The following is a 26,700-nucleotide window of genomic DNA, read 5'->3' as shown; positions in this document are numbered from 1 at the left end:
TCTCAATATGAGGCCCAAAGAGATGCCAATGCAAGATAATGAACCCTGAAAACTGAAATAAGATTATCAGCGACTCAGAAAAAACTCTAGGAGTATCCAAATCAACAAGGTGGGTAAGGTATTCAAAAGAAAGTATGCAGTGCCCATCTCGGCTACACCGAAACCCTGTTGCTGTGTCCATGTTCTTGATTAAGGAAAACAACTTCATAACATCTAACACATCTAAGGTGAGAACACTCTTGAGGAGGTGAGAGTATCACTGTCAAAGTCTACAATCAAGAAACAACTTCATAAATGGATATCCAGAGTTTTTACACCAAGGTGTAAACCACTGGTTACACTAAAGATCAAGAAGACTGGGTCAGAAAGTCAGAAAACAACCCAAACCATACTGCAAATGCAACCCAAGAGTTTCTTGAGGCAAAGAAATGGGATACTCTTCAATGGCCAATTCAGTCACCTGGTCTTTGTCATTTACTGGGGACAAAACTGAATGCATAAAGACCCACAATCAAGTCCTGGCAGAGCATCTCAAGACATGACACACAGTGTTTGGTGAGGTCCGTGGGTTCTAGACTTCAGGCATACTTAAAGATCAAAAATATCCTAAAGTTGTGTTGATCTGAACACAACGCAGCCAGAAAACCAGCTACATGGCCCTGAGCCCAATATAATGTGTAATTTCTATATGTAATAATGTTTCTAACTTAACACAATTCTTACATATTTAAATACTTAAACTACTAGTTTAAATTTGGAGCGTTTTGGTGCTTTGAATCAAAGCTAAAACTTCATCATGTGTGAATTTACTGTGATCAGCACTGCATTTATTCCCACCCAGCAAGGCAATGCATGTGATGTCATCACAAAACTGCAGAAAAACTGTATTTTCAGTAAGAAAAAATTCCTAATGAGGTCAATGGGTCAAAGATTAGATCTAATGCAAAATCGTCCTATCTGTCATCCTATGTAAATGCAATTGCAGGCTTTCCATGTTCTTGTAGTTTTATTATTTACTCATGTCTGTTTAGGTGAGGACAGACTGAAAGATGAGTGTCAGCATCATTATTTTTGTCTTATTTCTTTTATGCTATGTTGATGCTTTGTCTTCACTCTTCATAATCTCATAAACTTTATTAGATTATTGTCTAAAAATTTCTAGTTAAATTCCATGTTTGTGGCTCAATAAAAAAAAATGAAGTAGAAAACAAAATAAACAATGAAAATAATCAGACTTTTCAGCGGAGAAATAAAAAGCACATATTGGTGCATATGAGTTTCTCAATTGTTTGTTTTTGCTTTCTGTAAAAACTTTACATACTAAGTGCAGTGGGTGTGAATAAGTTTTTGTAACTTTAACTTAAAAAGAGAGATGGGTGTTTCGCCTTTAAGAGTTAAGAAACTTGAAACCTTGTTTGCGCAACAATCAGTGCAGCTCAGCCGCCAAAGTGTCTAGACTAGCACATGATGGTAGTCAGCCAATGGCTCCACCGCTCTCCTCGGGGGCCCCGTGTATGTGTGTGTGTGAGTGTGTGTGTGAGGAAGAGAGAGGAGGGGGGCAGAAAGAAAAAGAGCGAGAAACGGAGAAAGAACGGGATCTGGGCTGCAGTTTGGTTTAGATCTGAGCAGAGAAGCAGGAGCTCTACTCAGCCCCGGATCGATCGGCTTCGTAAAGCTCATTTCAGCACGCATGGACGTTTTGTTTGGATTTTAAAAAGAGAAGAAGTGCACTGACATCTCGAGAAGAGGGCAAGGATCCTGACTTTGCGCTGCATTTTCTTTGGATTAAAACGCATCGAAGTACCTCATGCTCTACGTGCCGGTGTAGAAAGTAGAACTGGGGTCGCTAAAAGTCGGGAACTGTTTGAGGCAGCGAGTTGTCGTCTTGCTTTGGAGGCTGTTGGCTTTGGATTATATTATAGAGTATATCACTATATGTTTTCATGTGTTCAGATTATTTTTTTATTTGCTTGTAAGAAAAAAAAAAGGCTGTAAACAGTCCATTCCACAGCGATCCAGGAGAATAAGTCACAGTTTCATAGCTTGTTTATTTACAGTATAATCGGCTGAATTCATGCCTTTTGATCGGAATGCTGCAGTGCATTTGTTGCTCGGTTTTGCTGTTGTAGATGCAACAAAATCTCCTTAATTCTAATGTTGCGGTTTTGCCACCAATGCTCGTCACTTGGCTGTGCATGCACTGCACGGCATTTCACCGTCATTAATGTTTTGCAACGACCGGAGAAGTGTCTTTAATATTAGGATATCCGTACAAGAGTAATAATAAAAAAATCCTTATAGATTTTCAAGTTGTCGTATGTTCAGGACGAAACGCTCAGGTCTTGTGCGGCGACTGTGGAGAAGCCGTTTGATCCCAGATAAAGAAGGAGAAGATGGAATTGGCAAATCTGGTGAGGGCTGTAGGGACGATCTGTTCAGCTACAACCCAGAGAAAATTCCCAAAACGGAGTTCAGACCGATGACCCCTAGCGGGTCTCTTGTCTTGGACATAGGGGGTGTGTGCCCCGTGGAGAGCAGCGACTTGAGGGTCACATCGGACCAGGATGGGGGTGCCGCGTGTGCCCAGGAGCAGGGCAGCCCCCGCTCGCTACAGGACAGCGAATGCAGGACGGTGACGTGCTGCTTATTTAAAGACCAGGACCACTCCGAGCTTAGGGGTGCAGAGACGGCTCAGGGCACCAGGGGTCCGGGGTCGTGTCACTTCGGGCTGAGGAACCTTGGACCAGGAGAGAGCGACTCTCCGGAGGCGCAGGAGGCGATGCCACGCACGGTATTAGAGCAAGAACTGAAATCAGCCACATACGCTCTTTTAAAACGGCTCAAGGAAAAAGCGCTGGATACCTTACTAGAAGCGGTGGAGTCCAGAGGAGGGATGCCGAGCGACTGTGTTATGGTTTCACGGACAGAGCTGAGATTCGGCGGCCATGTGGCATCCCCTCAGCTGCTTGTGTGTAAACTGTACCGCTGGTCTGACCTCCAGCACTCTGCCCAGCTCAAACCGCTCTGTGAGTGTAGGAGCTTTGGGGCCCCGGACAGTCCAACAGTATGCTGCAACCCCTATCACTACAGTCGACTCTGTGGGCCAGGTAAAAGAGTCTGCCACACAAACTGCATGCATGTTGTACCACAAAGGCCTGCAATAGCTTAAATGACAACAAAGCACTAAGCATTTGGGCATCTGCACTTGTTTTGCATGAAAACGTTCCTCAAAGTTGTCTCTGTATTTTCACTTTGACACACCTTTACTGCACAATATTGCGTCTTTTCTTTAATTGCAACAATTTCATTTAACTTTCAAACATTTTCCATTTGATTTAAAGGCAGATCGTGTTAGAGTTACGAGCAGAAACCAGCATTATTTAGGGGTGGGCATTAAAGGGCCTTGGAAATTTTTCTGTCACACTGCCTTATTTGTCCTGTTGTTTGGCTTGGTTTCATACCCTGTGATAGAGAAAGGTTGGCCATTTGATTAAACAGTTAATGATTACCAAAGCCATCTTTACTGCAAGGTGAGCAATAATAATAAGTGCGAGCAAAGGGACATGCACGAAGATTTGACAAAGCATAAATGTGGGGCAGATTACTTAGATGATACCTTGGGTAATTTTATTATATTTGTGCAGAGCGTGTGTTGAAAACACGCCAGGATCTGCACAAATTTTTCAGCGGTTTATTGTGCCTGTCAGTTTTGACCCAGAATGTCAAATTTGAACAGCTCTGTTGTTGCAGAGCTCACTTCAGTGGCCTGTGACATCAAGTTTCCAATAAAGGGGAGTTTGTTTGTTTGTTCCACTGTCCATGTATACAGTACTGTGTGTACTGTGTAGTGTGTCTGAGCAAGTCGGTGCCTTCAGAGTGACTGCCAGTACCTCTGTTTTGACTTTTTGTGTATGACATGTATGTGGCTGTTTAGAGTTACTCAGAGGTACAGCCTCGCTGCTGTATGTCACTTTAAGTGGCGTGTGCTGGAGATTAAGCTTTATTTCCACAATCAATCAGCTATCTATGGCAGAACCTCCCTGACCTCTATTAAACACATTAGATTTTGGCAGTGGACGGGGTCTACGATTTGAAAAACCTTAAACACAGGGCCACTCGACCCCGCTGACCCAGTGACAACGCCTGGTATCATGTGTAAAGATGCAAGCGTTAGTATTTCTGTCCCTTCACTGGCACAGGAGGAGGATTTTCCATAACATCCATGTTTACTAGAGCCAGCTGGCTGTGACAAGCACTTCAAAGTCACAAGTTTAACAATATCAGAATTCATATTGAGCAAATGGGGGAAACTGATGTGGATTTTGGCTCTGGTTTCCTAACACGCTGTCCAAATCAATCAGAACCAATATATGTAACCTCAAGTTTGCTGACAAACCTTACTGTTTATTGGTTTGAAAAAGATCAGTTTGATAGACAAGAGTGTGATATTTGTTCCATCTGCTGAACAGTGAGCCTGTGCTGTGGGATTTTTCTTCTTTCTTATTTTTTTGCCCCCACTGAAACTACCAAGATGAATTATAAGAAGAGGGAAAGAGGCACGTACCCCAAATTGGGACTAAGGCTTGTAGTAGACATAGCTCACATGCGCTCATGCGTGGCCCAATAGAGCTGGTATTTCTTTCACACTATTCACAAGGGGTGGGGGGTGGGGGGGGGCTTTGAATCAAGACCTTAATCACCGGGTTTTGACAGTGTTTGTAGACGGGAATGTAAAAAACAGGGTTTTTACAGGAATGAAACTCAGTAAAACAAACAGGTTTTAGTGTAAAAGAAGTCAGCCCTTTTGTAAAAACTAAGCTAAAAACATAACTGTAGCTCAGCCTACTTAAGATTTATCTAAAACTATAATACTGTTCAAAGTTTTACACACGGGATTTTAAGGAATAAAACTTTATAAAATGTGAAGCAGTGAGCTGAGATTGAAGTGGACAAAAAACTTTTCCCTTTTATTTCGCCAGGCATTATACTTTTCGAATGAGATCAGTTTCAAGTTGCGCTTTAAAAGCCCTTTTGTCCTGAGGAGGTCCCCTCATGCTATTTAGGTGAAGGAGTGGTGATAATATACAGTTTGCATACTACTGGCGCCAGACTGACTAGCTGTGTATCTGAGTGACTGAGTTCAGATCCTGGCAATTACTGCCGCCACTCTTAAAGGACCCACTGCTATTATGCTTTTCTCCTTCCCATTTTCCCTGTAGGCGAGGTCACTGTGTGCTCGCAAAGTTTTCTTTCCTTTGTGCTTTCCTTCTTCTTGTGCAAGTTACTTTCTTCGTTTCACCTTTTTATTGGAAAAAGAAAAAGTCAAGGCGTTGAACAGAATTAAGTTAAAAAGAGATTTACTCGTATTTATTAAAACACTAACTAAAAGTTAGGGTTAGTCTGTGGTCATATTAAAGACTGCTCAGCTTTAATAATATCTCCTCAAGTAACAGAGACAAATGAAGGGAGTGTTTCGCATTGGTTTATTAGCTTTTTAACTAGCGTTTGAAGAAAATGAATTTATTTTGTAGCGCAGACACAGAGCTGTAAGAGTCAAGGTGCAATCTGCCGTTTCCTCTGAAATGTTGTGTGTTGAAGCTTCTCTTGTGGCTTGACTTGAGCTGTGTATGTGAGCTATGTTTCTTGCTTTTACTGAAAACAAAAAGCGCAGCATGACTTCACACAGAATATAACGTCTGGATAGATCTTTGATACTAGAACATTATCTAAATACTAGATCATTATATGTGTATGCCTGTGTAAAGTATAGTCTACGCAAAACCTTACAGTTACCGGCCTCTAAACATTTTCACCAGCGTCAGAGGTTTTCTCCCCCTAAAACATCTTTCTTACATCAAATTAGTGCTTAAAATACAAATGCTGTGTCGCAAATGTTAGATCTTCTGAAACCTAGCTCCACAAGTCCATATTTTCTCACGACTGACTTAACCTTATGTTTTACCTTCCTTTTTTTTCCCTTTATAAGGTTATTGACATTACTGTTTTGTGTTACAGAGTCACCCCCACCTCCTTATTCAAGGCTTTCCCCTAATGAAGAACACAAGCCACTGGGTGAGTGACAAACACAGTTGAACTCTGTTGCGCCTCAGTTCCTCATCTTCATCTGAATCCTGCTATTAGCACTTGCACTTTCTCTGTTTGGGAGTGCTGAAGAATCGTTATGATTGATGTCTAATGATTTTTGTATTAATAAAAATAATACGAATTAAAGACCATCGGAGCCTGTAAATTGGAAATAGCACGGTCAGTCGCTGTTTTAACAGGAAGAAGCACAAATAGAGTAATGCGGAGAATTGTAATGGCTGTAACAGGGCACCATGACTGGCAATTTACATGGTAGCTTTGAGATGAGACCTGTGCCAGCTTGTGGCATAATGTCAGCATATCAGCTAGAGCCAGGCAGATAGAGGTGTGGCCGGCCCATATAATTCAACCCTGCTCAGTGTGTATTTGCATGGGTTGTTTTTTTTTATTTTTTTATTGATGATCAAGAATTGCTTCAAATTCCTTTGAATGAGTTGATTGAATTGAATGATATAATCGCATTGGCCTTATTTATTACGGTCATGTCAAAATGATTCAACCCATCTCTAATATTGCTGTTTTTGAATCACTTAACAAATCTTTAACGCCACTGAATTGGTTCAAAATGCAGTTAATCTTTTGGTAATTCAATTTTAACGCGCTCATAGTGTTTCATTAGCAGACACAAATATATCTATGTAGGTGCTTTAGCTCTCTTCCCTGCGAAGAGAAAGAATAAATTATTTCATTTTATTAAAGCAAGCAGTGGTTTAACAGAAGACTAACCTGGGGCTGTACGATGTTCGGTGTATGAAGGGCAACACATAGAAAATACAACATGGAGATGAGTCCCTCACTCAGTGCAGTGGACTTCCAAGGAATTAAAGCTTGAGTGTTTTTTAAGTGTCTTTAAGTTTAAATCTGATTTGCAGTTTTAAATTTCATTTATAATACTGCATTCAGTGTCATAAGACCCTACGCCACGGCCTAACACAGAAATAACTATGTGTCATGGTGATGCAGGCCCCGTAGTAGTAATGCGCCATGTAAACACAGTGTATTGATTAGCACATGGTTAATAACTGTTACACAAAGTGTACTAGGCTGTAATTGTATCCAGCTCACAATACTAATGCAACAGCTAGTACTCTTCCAGTGTTTACATGTGCTGTTTCGCCATTTTCACAGCTCGGACAAACTGTGTATAAACTTGATCAGTTTTAATGTCTTCTCTCTTACCTTCATTTCAGTTAAAGTAATTGTTGTTAAATATTTATTATCTCTGAGTGGCAGAACAGTGCAGACATACCAGCACACGAGTACAAATGCAAACAATGACATCGCCCACTGTGTCTTAGACTCCACGCTGGCCTATAAATCAAGCTTTGTGCGGGATTTAAAGAAAGCGGTGGCAGCATGAAAAACAAATATTAGTGAGCTGGAAGCATTTGCACATGAGATGCAGGATAAAATTCATAAAGAGAGTTGTCAGGAGATTGTGAGACTACCTTTAATGCTTATTGGAGGGCACAAAGGCCAAAGGATAATGTTACTAATCACTGACTTTGGGGTCTGACTAATTTCGGTCCTGAGCTTTTTACTGTTAATCTCAGCGCTCTCCTCAAAATCAGTCAAATATGCTGTAATACAGAGAAACTGACTGTCTACAAATGCAGGGTTTCTGCTGTTGTATTAGCTTATTAGCTAATTATGAACAAGATTTAAAAAGAAAGACTTCTCAGAATTCTTTTTTGTATTACTAAATGAATGTTTGAGCAATGCTGTTTGCAGCTGTACTGTATGTACTACTCAGAGACTACACCACTGAGTGTCTCTGGCTGATGATAAGTAAGAATATGGATTACTTGCCTGCGTTGTTAGTAGATCAGGGGTTGATTTCTGCCTTATTCCCCACAGATCTGTCAGACTCCACATTGTCTTACACTGAAACCGAGGCAGCCAGCTCACCAAACATCACACCAGGAGAATTTTCAGGTACGTGTTTTTGTTTTACCTACAGTGGACAAATGAGCAGTTTTGACATGTTTTTTTTTTTTTTACCAGTTTCCCAAATTGATTAGTAGAGTTAAAATGCATGAAGTGCCAGTGTGTAAATACTGGTGTGATGTTAAATACGGTTGCTGATTATGGGTGGTCAGAAGTTGTCTGGATGTTTGTGCATACATGGATTTAGGTTGTGATTTCAGCTATATTTCCTTCCTGACTTACTTCTTAATATATGTGTGAACTGCTGTTTGAAGTAGTGGCACATCAGCTCTCACTAGCACTTATTACTCTGATTGATTCTAACACTTTCTGTTAGATGAAGTGATCCGTGTGGTAAAGATCAATTATAAATAGATTAGGCACTTTGCTTTCTTCCCCGAACTATATTTGAAATTGGTAGTTTGAGTAATAAAGATCATCATTTAGTTGTAAACAAGAGCGTCTTTCATGCTGATGCGTTTGGCTGTGGTTGCCCATGTTTTTTGCACAGTTGTCTGCATCTGAATATATGAAGCTAAATGCATACACTTGCATTGGTAAACTGTAATATTTCCACTGTAATAAATCAGGGGAGCTTTGAGTGTGGCATCATCCTGTTTTTATGGCTTTGAAATGGTTAAATTGAGTCTAGCTGGAAAAAATGTGTCTGGAGTGTACTTTAACGACAATTCAGTGCTGTTCTCTGCACAAAATTGAGTGTGTGAGGGGGAGGTTTCATTTTGATGGTGTATTTTATTCTTTCTCATTAAGGACCATTTCAAACAGTCCAAGCTTTAAAGATAAAGGTTTCATTGTGAGCAGTGCAGCGGTTCAGTGGGGCGTGTGCATTGGCTTCAGAGCTGGCCTCCCCTCCTCTGTTTTTCTTTCAGAAATATTTGAGTGGGATCAAACTGTAATAAGATCCAAGCTTGCTCAGAAACACACACAAGCACACGTAGTTGTCCACATGCATGTGCACAGACACACATACAACCCTATCCAACCTCCAGCCTGGCTGTAAATGGGCTGCAGGGAGGGGTGGGTTCACGGAAATGGAGTTGCTCCTGTGAATGGGGCCACACCAAAGGAGGCGAGCAGAAACTGCCCTGTCCTCTGATGTGAAATGAAACTCTCCTTTCTCATGGCCCACAGTGAGCATGCCTCCCCCTTTCGTACTAGGGTTCTAGCCAGCATGCGCAGTGTCATGTGGACAGGGAGTCAGACCTCTGATTTTGGGGGCTTGCAGGGAATTGCATTTCCTGTTAAGGGGTCTGCCATGGCTCAGAGGCCAGGACACTGAGAAGTTGACATGGCTACCTGGCACTGAAGCATTCAGTCAGCGAAGGCCCCCTCCTCCCCAGCGCACAGGCTGTCACCACCTCAGCATGGCCTGGCGACACTCCCTGAGTCAACAAATGAGGGGCTTGTCAGAGCGCGCACCACAATTCCTCAGAGACTCTGGTGAGGGAGGATCTAGACATGCTAGGCTTTGGTTTCTTCCAACTGTTTTTGCAGGCCAGGCCAGATCATTCTGCAATGACTGTGATAAACTTTGCAAAATGAACTCAGGAAAGAGAATGACCAGGGCCCAGCAGAGAGTTTTTCTATACTAAGAGGTTTCAGATACAAAAGCATTTCCATGTAGAATAAACATCAGCATCTTGTCAACGATATAGAAACTCCATCGTGAATAAGCTCTATTTCATCGTAACACCACAAGCTTGAAGGCCTCCATATAAAGCCTGCATACAGTAGGTCTGATTTAACATAAAACCTGCAATGCATGTTGTCATGTTATCCTCTGTGTAACATGCTGCTGACCTGGAGATGACTTTCCTTGTGAATCCCCCGCCAGCTTAGGTAGAGAGAGTGTCTGTGTGTAACCAGAGTTGTGTGGGATCCAGACTCCACCCCTCATGCAGGAACAAGTAAACCTCTTAAAAGCAAGTCTGGGGGGCACTGGCTGGGTGGGGTGCAGTCAAATAGTCGACTAGAGTTTGCAGCCCTGGGCTACAGAAATACCCGCCGAGCATTCTTTTGCGTCACACAATGGCACAGAAACAGATCGGAACTGGTTGGTGTGGTAGATAAGCTTGTTCTGCCACTTTACAGAATATATTCAGATCAATTTGAATAGGTATACTCCTTCTACTTCAGATTATTTAGTGTTTGTAAATATTCCATTAAACCAGTACGATCTATATCGTAAAGTTCCTGTTGCAGAGTTACAGTTACAGTTCAGATACATTCACCTGATCCCTTTGGTTAGTTTGTGCAGTTGTGCACTATGCTAAAATGTTTTTCAAAAGCTTCTCCATGTGCACAATGTTGTATTCAAGGTCAGTTTTATTTATATAGCACCAAATCACAGCAACAGTTGCCTCAAGGCACTTGATATTGTAAGGTAAAGACACTACAATGATACAGAAACAGGGAAAAGCCCAACAATCGTACGAACCCCCATATGAGCAAGCACTTTGGCGACAGCGGGAAGGAAAAACTCCCTTTCATCGGGAAGAAACCACCAGCAGAACTAGGCTCAGGAAGGGGCAGCCATCTGCAACGATCGGTTGGGAGTGTGGGGAGGAAGAATGTGTGTAATATTCATACCTCCTGATCCTATATGTGCACAGACATTTGTACTGTTTGCAGGATTTATTTAAAAGTGGCGGTGATGTCAGTTCACATCATGACTGGGTCCAGCTTTTTAGTAGATAATGTAGCTTAATGCTTTGTGAGTGTGTAGTGCTGCCTCTCACATTCTGCCTGCACATGCTTCCTCACTGCCTGGGCCTCGTTGTGTGGACATCGGTACACAGCCCTTTGATGCAGATCTCATTGCTTCCTGTATGACTGTCTGAGGGGGGGTTTCTACGCATCGACTTTATTATGTCAGTCACATTGTCTCTGACATTGGGGGCTCTTTATGCTTGTCACTGCTTCATTATATTGCTGTTCTGAGCAGCCATAAATGTGAGATATTTTTGCACTGGTACTTATTTCAGTCGCCAAGGATACATTTTTTTTTATTTTGGCTGTTGGCTTTTTTTCTGAGTAATTGTGACTACATGTAGTTATAACAGCATCTGTACTATTTATGTACAAGGAGTGATGCAGAACTTTCCTTTGTTTGAGCCTGTTTTAAGACAATGGCTCCAGTCTGCCTATATTCATCAGCCACTGGAGGGGTGTCCTCAATTAAGCCACCGGGATTTATCCATGTAAGACAATTTATAAAGGGTCATGCTGCTCTGAGCCGACATCACTGGTGTGACTGGTTGGACTCTCTCAGATTATAGTGGTTAAGTGACCAGAAGACATGTGTAGTGAGAAGGGTCCTTTTTAAAAAATGATTTTTCTCTTTTCTTCCCTTTTGAGTGAAGGGAAGTAGGAGGAGGGAAGCAATGACTGAAAGTTGCTGCTGAAGGAAAGAGGGCATAAGCAAGTAGTCACGGTTCCCACACAATAATCATAGATTGCTCCTCTGTGTCTGCCAGCCTGTCTCTGGTGGAAAGACCAGTGCTGTCTAGATGTCTTGTCTGCAGACAATCGCTGTCTCAGGTCCACTCTGCTATTTCTTTCTGGTGGAACGAAGCAGTTGGTAGATAGATATCTTTTGTCTCACTGATATGAGGCAACAGATATCTATTTTGCATTCACATGTATAAGCTAAGCGCATTAAATTGTTCTTATCGGAGCTGGTTTCACGAGAAGGCGAGCGCTAAACATCAAACCAGTCACTCTGTCTGCGTCAGACAGTGGAAATGCGTGGAATAATTAGACAGTCTAATCAAGGCATGTGATGCATCTCTTGATTAGAGCAGATTAGACTGGACACATTCCTGTTGATCTGACTTCGAAGGCATGTGAGTCCCCTTGTGCTAGGATCTAATTAAACAGAAATTAAATAAATTAAAAGGCATGTCTACTGTACCAGCCCGCTCTTATCAGAGGGTGTCGGAAACTGCCATTTTGTCAAAGCCGCTGGCATCCTTTGGTGTCTGTCTTGTGACACTCTGGGCTTATGGCAATATTTAGACAAGTTTATTACTCCAATCTCATCATCGTATAAAATTCGCCAACTATGCAAAAAACCTAACCAAGTAGATTTGGTGCGTAAAGCGAGCCGGCGAGTGAAAGGAAAAAATAAAAACAAAGGGCAAACAAAGTAAAAAGAGGTAATTAACAGGACACAAACCATTTTGTCCCCACTGTTAACTTTGAATTGGCTTTTTTTTCTCTCTCTAGCCTAATTGTAACCCCTAGTGCCATCATATAGGCTTATTGTTTTTGAATATAAATAACTGTCATCTTGCATCTCTATCATTTGCACACGCTGTATATAAGACATCTGGCCTTCTCGGTGTAGCAGCAGGACCCTGACAGAGGTATGGTCTGGCATATGGTCTGCTGCATCAGCATGTTAGCGATGTCCCCCTCCCTCATCGAGGCATGAGCCCCTTCCTCCATCCTAAAGACCCCAGACTGATACAGCTCCGGCTCATCTCCCCTTGCAGCCTGGCTCATGGCCTCAGGTTTCCACCGCAGCCCAGAGCCTTCCCAGCGCCTGGCCGCCCACACTCCCTCAGGAGCCCAAATGCTCCAGGATACGGGATGTGGAAATAATGTGACTCGAGTGCTTCCACCCTGCCTCCCGAAATCAGGTTTTGCGGATTGTTTATTTGAGGGGAAGGAGGCCTCATACAAACATCCTGTTTTAAAAAGCTGCCTGGGTTTTGTAGCACTGCAGGGCGGTGAATTGCCCCTTTGACAGTGGGGAGAGACTGAGGAATGTTGAAGAGAAGGCCAGCATCTCAGGGGACATGAGGGGGCTCTCCTCACCCGTTTGTCTTGTCCAGTTTGCAGAGTCCCATTTTAGGCTTGGGGGAGGTGGAGCAGGGTTATAGCTATACATCCTGAAGGGTCTGGTGCTCTATTCTCTGTGCAGCGGTGTAGGGCCTGTACCCACAGTCCTCGTCTCAAGTATCCGTTCCTGTCCTGGGAAGCTGGCTTCCGTTTCCCCTTACGTAACACTCATACACACAGAAAAAAAGAGCCATTGATAAGAGCGATAAGGCCATTTTTCATTTTCCCTTTCTCAGCATTGTTAGACTGTGGTGTGTCAGAAATTTGCTTTCAACTTTTTCTGGCTTGAGTCATGACAGCGAGGATTCTCAGTAGAGTCCAACAGACGTTTTTGCATTTCCAGAGGGGTCATTGTGCATATGATATTATTGTTTCTCTTATGTGCAAAAGAAACTGTTTTGGCAATTGTATACTAATGTTTCTACCTTTTCGTTTACAGCTTTTTGACCTTTTTGACCTTATTTGAGGCATTTAAAGGAAGACTTCAGTTTATAGGGAAGAAATCTTCCATGTGTAGGCTTACTGTGTTCTGCAGAAGAAATAGGAGTTTGAAGTAGGGCTGCCACGATTTGTCGACTAGTCACGATTACGTCGACTATCAAAATCGTCGATGACTGATTTAATAGTCGACGTGTCGTTTGAAGCTTTGTAAGATCGCAAAAGACGCAGGAATAATAGCAGGATTTAAGAGTGTAATAACGGACTGAAACAGAAGATGGCAGCACAGCATGTACAAGGATGCCAGCTGCCGTTAAACCCCGAAGAAGAAGAAGCAGCTGTGTCCCAGAATTCATAGCGCGGCCCAGCTTAGTTTCCAACAATGGCGGTAGCTAGTTAGTTTTAATATTACTCTTATTATTCTTTCTGGGTCACAAAATAAACGTTTAACATATTTTCAGGCGAGAATGTAGCTGTGTAAACCTCAAATATCTGCTCAGTTTATCAGGACACCACATATTTTCAAAAGCGCTCCGACGTTTTCGGAGACGTCTGTTACCCACTAGCTCGATAGCTAGCCGGGGGCTAGGTCACTAGCGCCGTGAGAACACCGGACTCCCGGCAAATTGTTTTCAAACCCACCGCTGTCTTTCGCGACTCAGGTTAAATATATATGAGTCACTTAGATAAATTAAAAATGTTATTGTTTGGCTTTTTTTTAGTATTTTATTTGTTCCTGAGTAAATCGGTTTGGCTGAGATTAAAGTTATAGTTTTTACACAGCTGAATAAACGTCAAGCAGACAGCTGATTATCAGAAGTGTGAGATGCTGGAGAATTTACTCCGGTGTCCTGTTATATTTTAGATAGCAAGGAGTTTATTAAACTTTACCGAAACAATCTGCAAATTTCATTAAAATTGAATAAACTATCATCTTGTCTTTATTTTTAGTTAGCACAGACCTTAAACACTTAAAGCTGTAAGCTAATGATAGTTATATAAGAGCAGATGCTGCTGGTGCAATAAGCTGTAGTTTTACGTCCAGTGGATGATGATTCAACATTATGCACTCCACACTGTATATAAATGCCACTTGTTTTGCACATATTCAACTCTGTATATTTTATATATTTTATTATTATTATTATTATTATTTTATTTTATTTTTTTACTATTTAATTTGTAAAAATTAAATAGTAACACACACACACACACACGTAGGAAAATATTTAGTATACACATCCAGAAATGCATACACTATTATATATTGTACATATATTTATTAGTTTCAGGTTGGCCATTCTTGTATTTTGCTCGTTTGTGTTGTTGTGTTTGCACATCTCTGTTGCTTGTGGGGCTCGCACACAAGAATTTCACTCGCATGTGCTGTGCCAGTGTGCCTGCACATGTGATGTGACAATAAAAAGTGATTTGATTTGATTTGATCTGATTAGTCGACTAATCGCATAAATAATCGGTGACTAGTCGACTATCAAAATAATCGTTTGTGGCAGCCCTAGTTTGAAGTAAGCACCTTTTTATTTTCTTCAGTTATCGCAGCAATTCAGAAATTAGTTTACTCTTTGTTGAGCTTTTGTTCAAATACTCATTTGTTTTGAGAGCTGATTTTCAGTTAGTATTACCCAGAGGTGGGACCAAGTCATTGTTTTGCAAGTCTCAAGTAAGTCTCAAGTCTTTATCCTCAAGTCAAGTCTAAAGTAATGTCAGGCAAGTCAGAGTCGAGTCTCAAGTCACTGGTGTAAAAGTCCGAGTCAAGTCACAAGTCTGAAATTTTGAATTTCAAGTCCTTTCGAGTCTTTTAAAAAAAAACGAAAAAAATAATGTTGCAGTTATATGCTAAATGTAAATATTAGACCATGTAATTTTTAAATCTGTGTTTTTCTCAACACATGATAAAATTGTGAACTTAGAAAATATACACAAATTGTGAAATTGCACCTCTATAAAATGCAGGTCAATTAAACCTAGCTCCAAGAATAATTTTCACCGACAGTTCTGAGATAAGCTGCATGTTATTCTTGGATGTGGTTGTAGGACCGGCTTTAAAATCGCATGACAAAAATATCATACATAAATAAATGATTTTTTTTTTTAAATATCATTTTTAAAAAAAAAACTGCATCACCAACGTAGCCTGGAAAACATTTGCTAGTTAGATGAAGTCAGCTATCTCATCATAGCATATTTATATGCATATTTATAATCATACGGTTCTTGGAGTGAGTGCATACACTCATGAAGTTTAGTAACTTCAGGTCACTGCAACAAGCCCAGGTACAGTTTACCGACGGATGGGTACAGGACCTTGAAATGCACCGTGTAGAAAGTAAAGACCATCGTACGTATCATAAGTTTACCAGTCTCACAAATCGTCGTCATAAATACACATTCGTTAACAGTTTATTAATAGGACCTTTGAGCTCAATGGTAATTAATTAGCAGTGGAAATAATTTCTGGTAGCATCACAGAAATGTAGCAGTGACAATAATGCTGTATGCTGTAATCGTACTGGACAATTAGTGATACAAAACAACTGTTTTATCCTGTGAATAAAAGTATATGTTTTTGTCAATGTACCATAATAACAGAAGCGAAACGCAATATTGTGTCAGGACAATTTACTATTTATGCACAATAAACAAAGAAGCGACAATTTCTGTTCAGACTTGCTTGTAACCTATATCACCAATTATGTTAAGAAAAATGACGTATTAACTACAACAGCAGACTGACCTTCGTGTAAATGCTTGGAGCAGACTAACCTGTGAGCTGGAGTGTTATGGGACGTTATATTTGATCTTTGAATGGCTGCAATCCAGGCCACCCGTCGCGTCTTTGTTACTTCGGAAACATGGCTCGAACAATTTCTCTTCAACGACGTAATCCGATAACAACTGATCTCTTTACCCGTCGGCTTCCCGTGGCTGTCATGCGACCGGCTATTGCAGTTAATAATACAACGGCTTCTTGACATTTTTGTGTTTCTTTTTATCGCTGTGTAACTGATTTTAATTGAAAGCCTGCGTGCGCTAGTACCGCTTGCCACGAGTTCCCAGAATCCTTTGCGGTTCTACCCGTGAATGTGTCATGCTGTGTATGGTTGTGTGTGTGTGTGACAAATAAAATTTGAATTTGAATGACGTCACATTTTCAATCTCTATATAATATACATGTTAAATTTTATATTTGGGGTAAAATATCAAGTCTTTTCAAGTAAACTGGTTCAAGTCCAATTCAAGTCCCAGGTCATTGGTGTAAAAGTCCAAGTCAAGTCACAAGTCTTAGAACATTTTTTCAAGTCAAGTCTAAAGTCATAAAATTAATGACTCGAGTCTGACTCGAGTCCAAGTCATGTGACTCGAGTCCACACCTCTGGTATTACCAACACAGGCCCTAGATGCGGTGAGGTAATGTGACCTCTACGTGCAAAGTGAAAGCCCTGCTAATCTAAAGCAGTCCTTGGAGAGGCCTGAAACCCCTTACATGTCAACAGAAACTAGCCTGCTGAGCTTAGTATTTAACTGTCTCGGTTTGGCAAGCCAGTATGGTGCCATTGCTGCTGGGTGTTTGATTAACTTAACTAAAGGACTCCCAGATAAATCTATATCCTCGTACCTGACCGAGCCTCTAGGCTCACAGTGCTGTACTTGTCATTTGATTTACAGAGTGGACTGTGTTTCTTTTTAGGCCTTACCACACAGAAAGTACAGTCAGTAGAAATAACAGGAGGTTTGCTCGGTGTGCTATAATTTTCTTTTTTGCCCCATATTCTACCTTAGCAAATAAAGTGAGTGAGCTAATCTTGACATGTGCACAGGGAGGCCATCCTCACTCCCTTCACACTGCAGCGCAGCACCACTCTCCACCAATAGGGCCATTCATTCAGCTCGGGGCAAAGGGTTAGAGCAACAAATAAAGAGTGTGCAATGCCATTAAAAATGTATGGAATGCCCAACTGTTAGTTTAGCATTTTAGTGTGCCTCCCCTCAAAGCTGAGAGGGGGAACAATACTTCCATTCGAGCTGGGCTCCGTAAATGAGCTAGTCTTGCGTCCACAACTGGCATAGAGTAGCGAAGGAGGTGCCAGTTGTGGATGCTGTTTTTATTTTCTGACCATTTCACCCACAATTATAAATCCAGACACAGGCCAAGGCCGGCTATGATTTAGGCCAGCCTGTGGCCTGATTGCAAGCAAAAATAGATTTAACCCCCCCCAGTCCTCCCCAGAGGAGCATTGACAGTTGTGCCTAAACCTATAGCCGTCAGTATTTTTAAAACTCAGAATAGCCAGCACATTCTTTGAGCTTTGAGAATGCTCTGTGGATTAACTGTAGGGGCCCATGTCAGTTGACATCTCTACACGAGACTCTTGCTGCTGGAGGGAAAAGATAGCTTATTGTGTATTGCTAAACAGTAAACTCCTAGTGCTTCAAGGAACTGGTTAATTTTCTCTCTGCATGTAAACTGAGATAGAGCGCTTGGATTTTTTCTTTTATTTGGCCTCTTTCCTTATCTTGAACATGGTCTACTGGAGTCTACTGGAGCTATATCTTCATTCCATTACCTTGTCTTAACATACGGCCAAGTATGATAGACATAATTTGGAGCCTTTCATCTTGTTCCTGAAAACTGATGCCGTTTTATATCTGACAAGAAAACCTTTATTGTTGAGTACAACTTGACAAAGTAGATTGTATTGTGAGATCAAGTTTTGCAAGTAGTAGTTGTTACAAGTTGTAAACAGGCTTATGTGAAAACTCTCATTTATTATGTTCCCCGGGGAAAACTGTATTTACTTTTGTCGTGTGTTTAACTTATCTTTTATTTGTGTGCATTTCTAAAGCCTTGGCGGTGTGGCTCAGTACGTGCAGTCAGCCTGTCGCATTTCAGGGTACGGTTTAGATTAGAAGTCTGGCTGTAGCTTCCCCCTCTTCCCCTCTCTGTGACTGCCAACACATAATTTACTTAATGAAATCCTGCCATTCCCTTTAGTTTCAAGATTTTTTGCAGATGTTGACAGGGAAGGACTTTGTGAATTATTGGAAATGTTCACTCCTGCATTTTTAATGAATGTCTTGCATGTTGTGAACGGGCTGACTTATCGGAGATGAGGTCGGGTGGGGGTGGGGGGGGCAGTTGTCTTTGTTTTGGGAGCCGGTGTCTGGATGCCCGCGGTGGAGCAGTGTGGGTTACACCCAAGCAAGTGTTGTGATTGAAACAGAAACTCTGGTGCCACATTATCCTGACAGAACACATTCTCCTCACAGACTCTGATCCACTGGGTCAATCAATAGAAAACCATTGTTTGAACGGCAAGCGTGTCCATCATAGCTGCTCCACCTCCCGGCCCGGTGGAAACCAAATACCTACCTTTCGACTTAAATTAGTCAGACTAACATAACTCGAAATAATAGAGCTCCTTGTTACTGCTCATTTGAAACCAGGCCTTCATCATAGCTTGATTCCATAGCCTAGCTAAAGTCGCTTTTCTCCTTCCGATATGGAATCTCGGTTTTCCCAGAAGAAAGTTTGTGCACGTTTCAAGCCACGCACCCGAAACTTTTTGACTTCACACGTGATGTCACTGCTGAGGATTAACCAAATGAAAGTCACCTTCTCACTGCTCCTCACCCCCCTCACTCCTAACCAGAGTAGCAAGTTAGGAGGCACAACGAGGGGGGGGGGGTTCAGGAATGTGCAGGGTCTTCTCCACTCAGTCGCTCCAGCCTACTTGGCTCGAACCTCCCTCGCACACTAGCAAACAAACACATTCACACTTGTGCACACACAAACAAGACACACACGCAAAAAGATAGGTTGTATGGGGAGGTGAAAGAGCGCAGCCACCCAGCAGGATGTTGGCTGAGCGCTTTGCTTTCGATGCTCACTCGGACTCGGCTGGCCTTTGAGGCTGCCTGTAGATATGACATATTCGCAAATATCCCCCACAGTTTTTACAGAGCTTTTACGAACCCTGAAAGGCTCTTGAAGGCCTCACTTGGATCACCACCATCGCTTGTGCTCTATGTCTCTGACACATTGCAGAGCTTTGGAGGAAACTTGGAGGAAATGAGCAGCACATTTTCTTCCCTTGAAAAAAAAAATGGAGCCTTTTTCTCTCAAACCAGCAGCCTCACTGACGCGCCCAGATGGCTCCTTCGTATTAGCCTCCTTAGCTTCCTACACCCACTGTTGTTTATTGATTTAATTTATGGATTCTGTTAGTTATCTGCTATCAAGGGTGCAGCACTTTTCCTCCCTCGTGGGGTCATCCCAAAACAGAAACAGAGGGAAAGTGAGGAGGAAGCGGATGACAATGTAAAGCATTCCCGTTGTGACCAGAAAGGTTTGGTGATTGGATTCAGTTTCCTGGGCTCCCACAGCATGTGTGTGTGTGTGTGTGTGTCCCCAGCATATATATCGCTGTGTCTATATCACTTGTTCTCTCTCAGCAGAGAAAGGCCAGACCTCAGGGAGAAAAATCCATAGACATGTAGGAGCAGCTCCAGTTAGCATATCTGTCTGATAAAGCCGACTTTGATGGCAGTGATAGCCCAGACGCCAGCCTAAATGTGGCCTGCTCCGGGGTTATAGTCAGCCTGTGGAAGCTATTGCCCACAGAATTAAAGCCATGAATTTGTTGTTTAGTTATAAAAGAAATCAGACAAATGTGTGGGGTGATGGGGCAGGAAAGCACAATAAGAAAGAATTGTAAATTTTCACACATGCACACACAGTCCTCAGTGCTTGCTTTCCACCACAAGTCTAGAGTCTATCAGTTCACCACTAGAGTCTAATAGCTGGAGGGGAATCTAATCCTTGGAACAGAATGAGAGCTTGCTCCTCTCCTCCCTTCAACTGTGCTGCATAAAAAGTCTGGCAACAGTGTTTTTCTTTTCCTGTTCAGCAAAGTTGCAGAGGAATGAGTGCATCTCTGCTAGCCGCTCTGGATTAGGACAGATAAAGTATAATGGGGGTGGCCCTGGAGCTTGGTGGGGAGATGTTAGCGCGGAGGGGAAGCTGTTGTTTGTCTGCCTGTCCCTGACACTCGGCCTCCCATTCATCTCACTCCAAGGCTGCGGAGCAGTGTTTACCCCAGGGCAGCTCTTTTCTGCTGCTCCCTCTGCCCTTTTTTTTTCTCCCTTCCCTTTTCATGCTGTCTTTAAAAGCATTACTGGATGATCATCAAGGATTGCCATTGAAACTTTCAAGCCCTCATTTTTGTGTACTTAACAGTAATTATCCAGACTCGCCCTGGAGTGCAGGGAACTCGTAGCAAGCAGGGTGATCTGCTCGCCCCCTGTTTTTTTTCCAGATGTAAATCTGTGGAAGAGGCTTGGGCAAATTATGTTTAACACAGGTGTACTTAAGGGCTTTTTCAATGGCATGTTTGTCTTCTGTTATAACATAATAAATATGTCATCCATGTTTGCTGTGTTTGCTTATCACCATCATAGTCACCTGCATTGTTACAACCACAGCGGCAGGTTTGGTTGCCTTTTAGCACATTTTGCTAATACTTTTGTATTTTTTCAGTTTGACTACTTCTCCCATTCTTTTCTCCATCACAAAGAAATAAAAACACATTTTGCTTGGACAACATGTAGCTGACACTTCACTTCTTTTTGCGTTCAAATGAGCATGCGTAACTTTTAGCCTCCTAACTTCAAAAGAACTGATATAAGTCCGTGTTTATTGACAGATCTGATGCCCTGCATTTGACACTCGGAATTTGTCCAATCGGAGAGGCCACAGGGAAACAGAAAAATCAACATTTTCCTCATCGTCTCCATGGAGATCACATCTTGTTATGGAAATCAAACACACTGAATTCTGGCTGTGGGAGTAGCAGTTCTTAGATAGTGCTGTTTACTGTGTGTCACTGTACCTCTAAGTGAAGTATATGTGGATACAGGTGTCCTCAGCTACACTTAATTCCCTAAAATGTGATAGTTGGTTTGCTACATTTCAAATCTGTTTGCCTAAAGGAAAACCAAACACAGCCTGTTCTTATCATATTTCTACAACACCAGACTAGATGCTTTATTCCACATACTGTGTTTCCTGTTGGCCATGGAAACGTTTAGAGATCAAATACCACAGATTTATGGATCTCTACTTTTTTTTTGATGTGAGCCTGGTTATGTAAGACTTTAAAATTGATCAGCTCCATCATATGCTTAGCTCATTGCCTCTGGCTGCAGGAACAGGAAGTGTGGCGTCCATGCTGTTTCGGCATCTATTGACTCTGAGACTGACACTAAGAGGAGAGGCTTTTGAGAATAAAATAACAATAATAACATGAGCTACTATTCTAATGGGTAAACGGAGCTGTTAAAAGGTGGCAGGGTTAAATGGATGCAGAGCACTTGTAATTGCTCCCAGCCATCATGGCTCCACCCAGAGCAGAACCTCATGCAGGCCAACATGGAGCCTGAGAGAGTTGGGTGTCCATGCTGTGGCTAAAGGGGAGGGAGGCACAACCATTCATTTCACCTCCACTGAACTGCCTCTCTGATGTCTGAATTTTTAAGGTTTGGTCTGAGTCTTGGTCTGGCATGTATCTACATAATTTTATGACCAGATACTACTAATTAAATCCTCCTTCTTACTTTTATATCAGTTTTGTAGAAAAACATTTGCAGAACATCCAAACATGTAAATCTGAAAATGCCATCTTGACATTGTAGCATGTTTTGAGGAAAATGGAGCTTTGTAAAAATGTCATGACACTCAATAAATCGCACGGGTGTGATAGAACAGGCTAGTAGTGTTTCTGCACAAGAAAAGCACCGTAAAATTTAATCAGGTTATGGCAGACGTGCTCGTTTATCCGTAACAAGCAAATTTAGGACAAAAACATAAGCATGTATGCTGTTTTTTCTCCCCTAGTCCAAACAGGCACGTGTGCAAAAGCACACGTAGACACAACAGAGCAACAGGAAAAAGCACAGCTCTTTCTGTGCTTGCTGTCTTCCGTCAGGCTCAAGCTTAGCATTAAATACATTTTTAACCTTTGTCCTGCTTATTCCTCTTCCTGGTCCTCATAGTCCAACTGACTATCTTTGCACCACGCTATGTGCGAAAACTAGATATCATTGACCAGATTGTTTTTGCTTTGTTCTTTCCATCCAAAGAGAAGGAGACAGTAGCCATTTGGTCTTTCGTGTTTCTGTGCACAGTTTCAAAGTGAGTTTACCTTGATGTCTGGGTTCCATTTGATTTGAGACAATGGACGGCCGTAAACTAGTTGGAGCTGAGTTCTTTGTGTGGCCGAGCGGTGCTGCAGTAAAAGTTGAGCTCAGAGTGGAGGAGCTGGAGTGTGGAATTTACTAATGGCACATGCATGTTGGGGCCCCTGAAGAGAGGGGGTCATTTAAGCCATCAGTGTGTGCGCAAACACACAGAGAGCCTGTCTGCAGCTTCCCCCCACCTCCACACTTCCCCACTCACTCGCTCTTTTCTTCCCCCTCCATAACACAGAGAGCCTCGAACCAGCAGGCGTTTTCTCTGTGCAAGTCTGGTCAACGTTTTTGCTAATCTTTGTATAAACTTTACTAGTATGGGTCACTCAGCAGAAAGATTTAGTTGGGTGGGAGGTGAACAAGGCATTTTGTTGCGGTGTGGATCTGTGATGCTCCACCTTAAAGGCGTTTGTTAATGGGGCGGGCGGTCATTAAGCCCTGAGAGCAGAGAGACTGAAAGGAATGGGGCCACAGGCCCAGGCTTTAAATCCTCTGTGCCAATAGACTCTCTGAAGCAAAATAATGGCATCACTCTGTGTGTGAGTTAATGGGAGCTGATAGCATGAAGGCTGGGGGGTCAGCGGGTCACGGGCTTGTGCTAAGTTGTCAGGGAGCTGAATGCCGTCCCTGGGCCCACAGCAGGGGAAGAGCTGGCTGGAGGGGGAGGGGGACCCCCTGCCTGGCCCTCTACCGTCACCCCCACTCTTGTGGAATGTGAGGAAGACGAGGGAAGAGGAGAAAGAGGCTCCTTAAAACCACGGTTATGGTTGACACATTGGTCATTGCTTGCACGTACTGTGACGTCAGGACAGATGTAAAAATGTTCATACATGTGCTTGAGGCGCACTTGGCTCGCTGCAATCTTGTCCTACACTTCAGACGCACTGCTGCTTTATGAAAATAGAAATGAGTATGTCAACACTGATCAGAGAGGTTAGCTTTCTGCAGAAAGTCTTATCTTCTCCAGCTGTTGCAGCAGTCTAAAACCACATTGATTATGTTGCATGACAACTATGATGTCACCCTGTCATTGTTTTAACTGCAGCTTGAAGTGCACCAGACTTGATTCAGTCTAGATTTTTTTCCCCGAGTCTCATCTTTTTCAAGCTGTTGCAGCATCTTGTTCTCTGTAATCTGGAAATCTCTAAACTCCTCGACTGATATATCATTGAAATGGAAGTAAAGCACAGTTGGGTGTTCAACCCAGCCACGTCCACCAGGTTACAAAAATCGCGTGGGCAGGACAAGCCAAAACAGCACCAAAGACCAGCATCTGCGCTGTTGTTTGTGAGGGCGACAACTGCAACCATAAACCAGGTGTTACTCTCTGCCGTCACATAACGGCTGTATATATGTAGTGAGGGACCTGCACACAGATTCATGCCTCAAGCTCAGCCACAGCTCGTGACAAAAATGCTTACAACAAAAATAAAGTTATAATCAGAATGAAACCAAAGTGCATGGCACTAATAACGTCACCTTTGACTCGTTTTAGCTATGACAAAGAGAACAGTAAGTCTCCAGGATGTGAAAAACTGGAACTGTTTGTCTTCCATTCTTTTTCTTTCTCATCCATCGAGCCCTGTCCTCTCCTTGTACCACAGATTTTATGAGTAATATAAATGTAAGACAGCTTTGAGCAGCTTCTGAAAGTAGTCAGCAGTGTGTGTGTGTGTGTGAGTGAGTATGTGTGTTTCTCTTCGGTATGGTGAAGATCGAAGTCTACCTTGGGAGCAGTAATTCACTTTGGAGTGCTGAGGTCTGTCACTGAAAAGATTTCACAGACTGCAGCCATGAAAACTGAATTAAGAAGCTGATTTAGTGGACGGAGATGTTTAGTCTTAAGATGCCAGGTTTGCTTCCATTGCTAAAAAGAAATTTTCAAAAGTTATTAAAATGTGCAAAACATTTTTTCTACGTTATAACCGTGTCCTCTATTCCACTCTCTAGATTTTATAGTTTTAAGGCGTTCAGAGGGGAACACTTGAGTGTAATCTGGATTTCATTTAAGTAAACAGAATTTGTTTTGGAAGTTCATGTGTGACCAGCAGCTCTGTAGTGTGGTCAGTGTTTAATCCCTACAGTGCCCTCTTGAGGTAGAGGGTGGAAGTGCAGGTCTTTGGCTGCACTGACCTCGCTACACCCTCCACCCCCAGGATATGTATAGTTGCGGTGGTGTGTGTGTGTTTGTGTGTATGTGTGTGTGACAGAAGTCCAAGCAGCGGTATTTATACAAGGCTTAAATTTCAATACAGTGCCTGCTTCAGTATTTATAGTGTGGCCATCTGCTCTGAACAATAAAAAGGGATAGTTAATCCCTTAAAACTCAACCCATCCTTTTTATTAGCCCTGTTTACATTTGTTTATGTTTTTTGTAATGGACATTTCTCTGTCTCTTCTAGATGCCAGTATGTCACCTGATGCCCCTAAGCAGAGCCACTGGTGTAATGTGGCATACTGGGAGCACCGGACACGTGTGGGTCGCCTCTACACAGTGTATGAGCACTCCGTCAGCATCTTCTATGATCTACCTCAGGGCACTGGCTTCTGCCTGGGCCAGCTCAACCTGGAACATCGCAGCAGCACTGTTCAGCGTACAAGAGGCAAAATTGGCTACGGCATACTCCTCAGCAAAGAGCCTGATGGCGTTTGGGCGTATAACCGCAGCGAGCACCCTATATTTGTCAACTCCCCAACTCTGGATGTGCCCAACAGCAGAACTCTGGTGGTGCGGAAGGTGATGCCAGGCTACTCCATCAAGGTGTTTGACTATGAGCGCTCGTTCCTTCTGAGGCACACGACAGAGGCTGACCTCCTGGATGGACCCTATGACCCTAACAGTGTGCGCATCAGCTTTGCTAAGGGCTGGGGCCCCTGCTACTCAAGACAGTTCATCACCTCCTGCCCCTGCTGGCTGGAGATCCTCCTCAACAACCACAGATAACACAGATGGACCCCACAAACTATCCCAAATATCATCTACCTAGATTTAATATAAAGTTTTATATATTATATGAAATATATATTATACTTGTAAATACGGAGTCATTTTTACAATGTAACTATTTATGTATGGTGCAATGTGTATATGGACAAGTGGAAAAAAACGGAAAATGCACTTTGGCATATATATATATATATATATATATATATATATATATATATATATATATATATATATATATATATATATATACATAAAAGAATCTTTCAATACCAACTTGAGAAATTATACAGCAAAATTAGGATCAGCAGCCTGGATTTGGTGTATAGTTTTCATATACTATTAATATCCAGACAAAAAGCTAACACCATTCACACATTGATAATAAAGTATTCGCATAATAATTCTCTGTGCTTGGTCTGTTAGATCTTTATAATCACTAATTCTCTATAATGTATTTTTTACTGTATCCTAAAGAGGACCTATCCGGGCACACACAGACACACACATATATTTATATATATATATAATACATACATATATAGTTAAACTGGTTGATACGCATATTAAGCATGGCTTATATTTCAAAAAAAGACACCAGCATGTGCACAAGCTTGTTTCAGAGAGAGGAAGCAAGGGGATGGACCAAAGACGAATATAAGGAAAAGTTATTTTTATGAACTGTGAATCAAGCAAAGCTACTCTAGCAGAGTTCAAGACTGAAACTGGAGCTGGGAATGGGAATAATAGGTCCTCTTTAAAAAGCACACTGATACCAATACCACTTGAGATTTCTCAGTCTTATTTTTTTAGAAAATAGAAATCATAATAAAGTAATGGATAATATTATATGTTATACCAAGATGTAGTGTAAGGTTTTGTTTGGCTTTAGCCTTATGGGCCGAAGGCTGAGAAACACATTTCGCAGTCAGTCTGGGAGCACTTAATATAAAAGAAGAAACATCTCTGCTGTGCTCAGCTTTTAGAAGCAGAAAATAAGCTGTCAATTCACTGTTTATTCTGACTGTGGGTTATTTAAATATCTCAGCAGATAAATGATGTTTATATTTCAGTAGCGTCTCCAGTACCACGTACATCACTGGATTTTTAGACAAGCCAGCTCAAGTGAACCAGATGTCCTTGAGGTCCTAAGG

At 42.1% G+C, this 26,700-nt stretch overlaps 1 protein-coding gene across 1 annotated transcript; it reads left to right on the top strand.

Annotated features, from left to right (window-relative positions):
* Positions 1-1,444: 1,444 nt before the first annotated feature.
* Positions 1,445-25,747, top strand: smad6b (SMAD family member 6b). Its single transcript, XM_082540854.1, has 4 exons — positions 1,445-3,107; positions 6,016-6,072; positions 7,963-8,040; positions 25,005-25,747. Exons 1-4 carry the CDS (start codon positions 2,318-2,320, stop codon positions 25,544-25,546), a joined length of 1,467 nt encoding a protein of 488 aa, XP_082396980.1. The 5' UTR covers positions 1,445-2,317; the 3' UTR covers positions 25,547-25,747.
* Positions 25,748-26,700: the final 953 nt, after the last annotated feature.

Source organism: Aulonocara stuartgranti (assembly GCF_965226115.1).
Source record: "Aulonocara stuartgranti genome assembly, chromosome: 7".
Taxonomy (NCBI): Eukaryota; Metazoa; Chordata; class Actinopteri; order Cichliformes; family Cichlidae; genus Aulonocara; species Aulonocara stuartgranti.
The sequence above is the reverse complement of the archived record's forward strand: the minus strand, read 5'-3'. Positions and strand labels throughout refer to the sequence as shown.

Coding starts and splice junctions, on each gene's coding strand:
- smad6b (XM_082540854.1), top strand. CDS start 2,318: ATGTTCAGGACGAAACGCTCAGGTCTTGTGCGGCGACTGTGGAGAAGC. Junction 6,073..7,962: donor TGAAGAACACAAGCCACTGG/GTGAGTGACAAA, acceptor TATTCCCCACAG/ATCTGTCAGACTCCACATTG. Junction 8,041..25,004: donor CACACCAGGAGAATTTTCAG/GTACGTGTTTTT, acceptor TGTCTCTTCTAG/ATGCCAGTATGTCACCTGAT.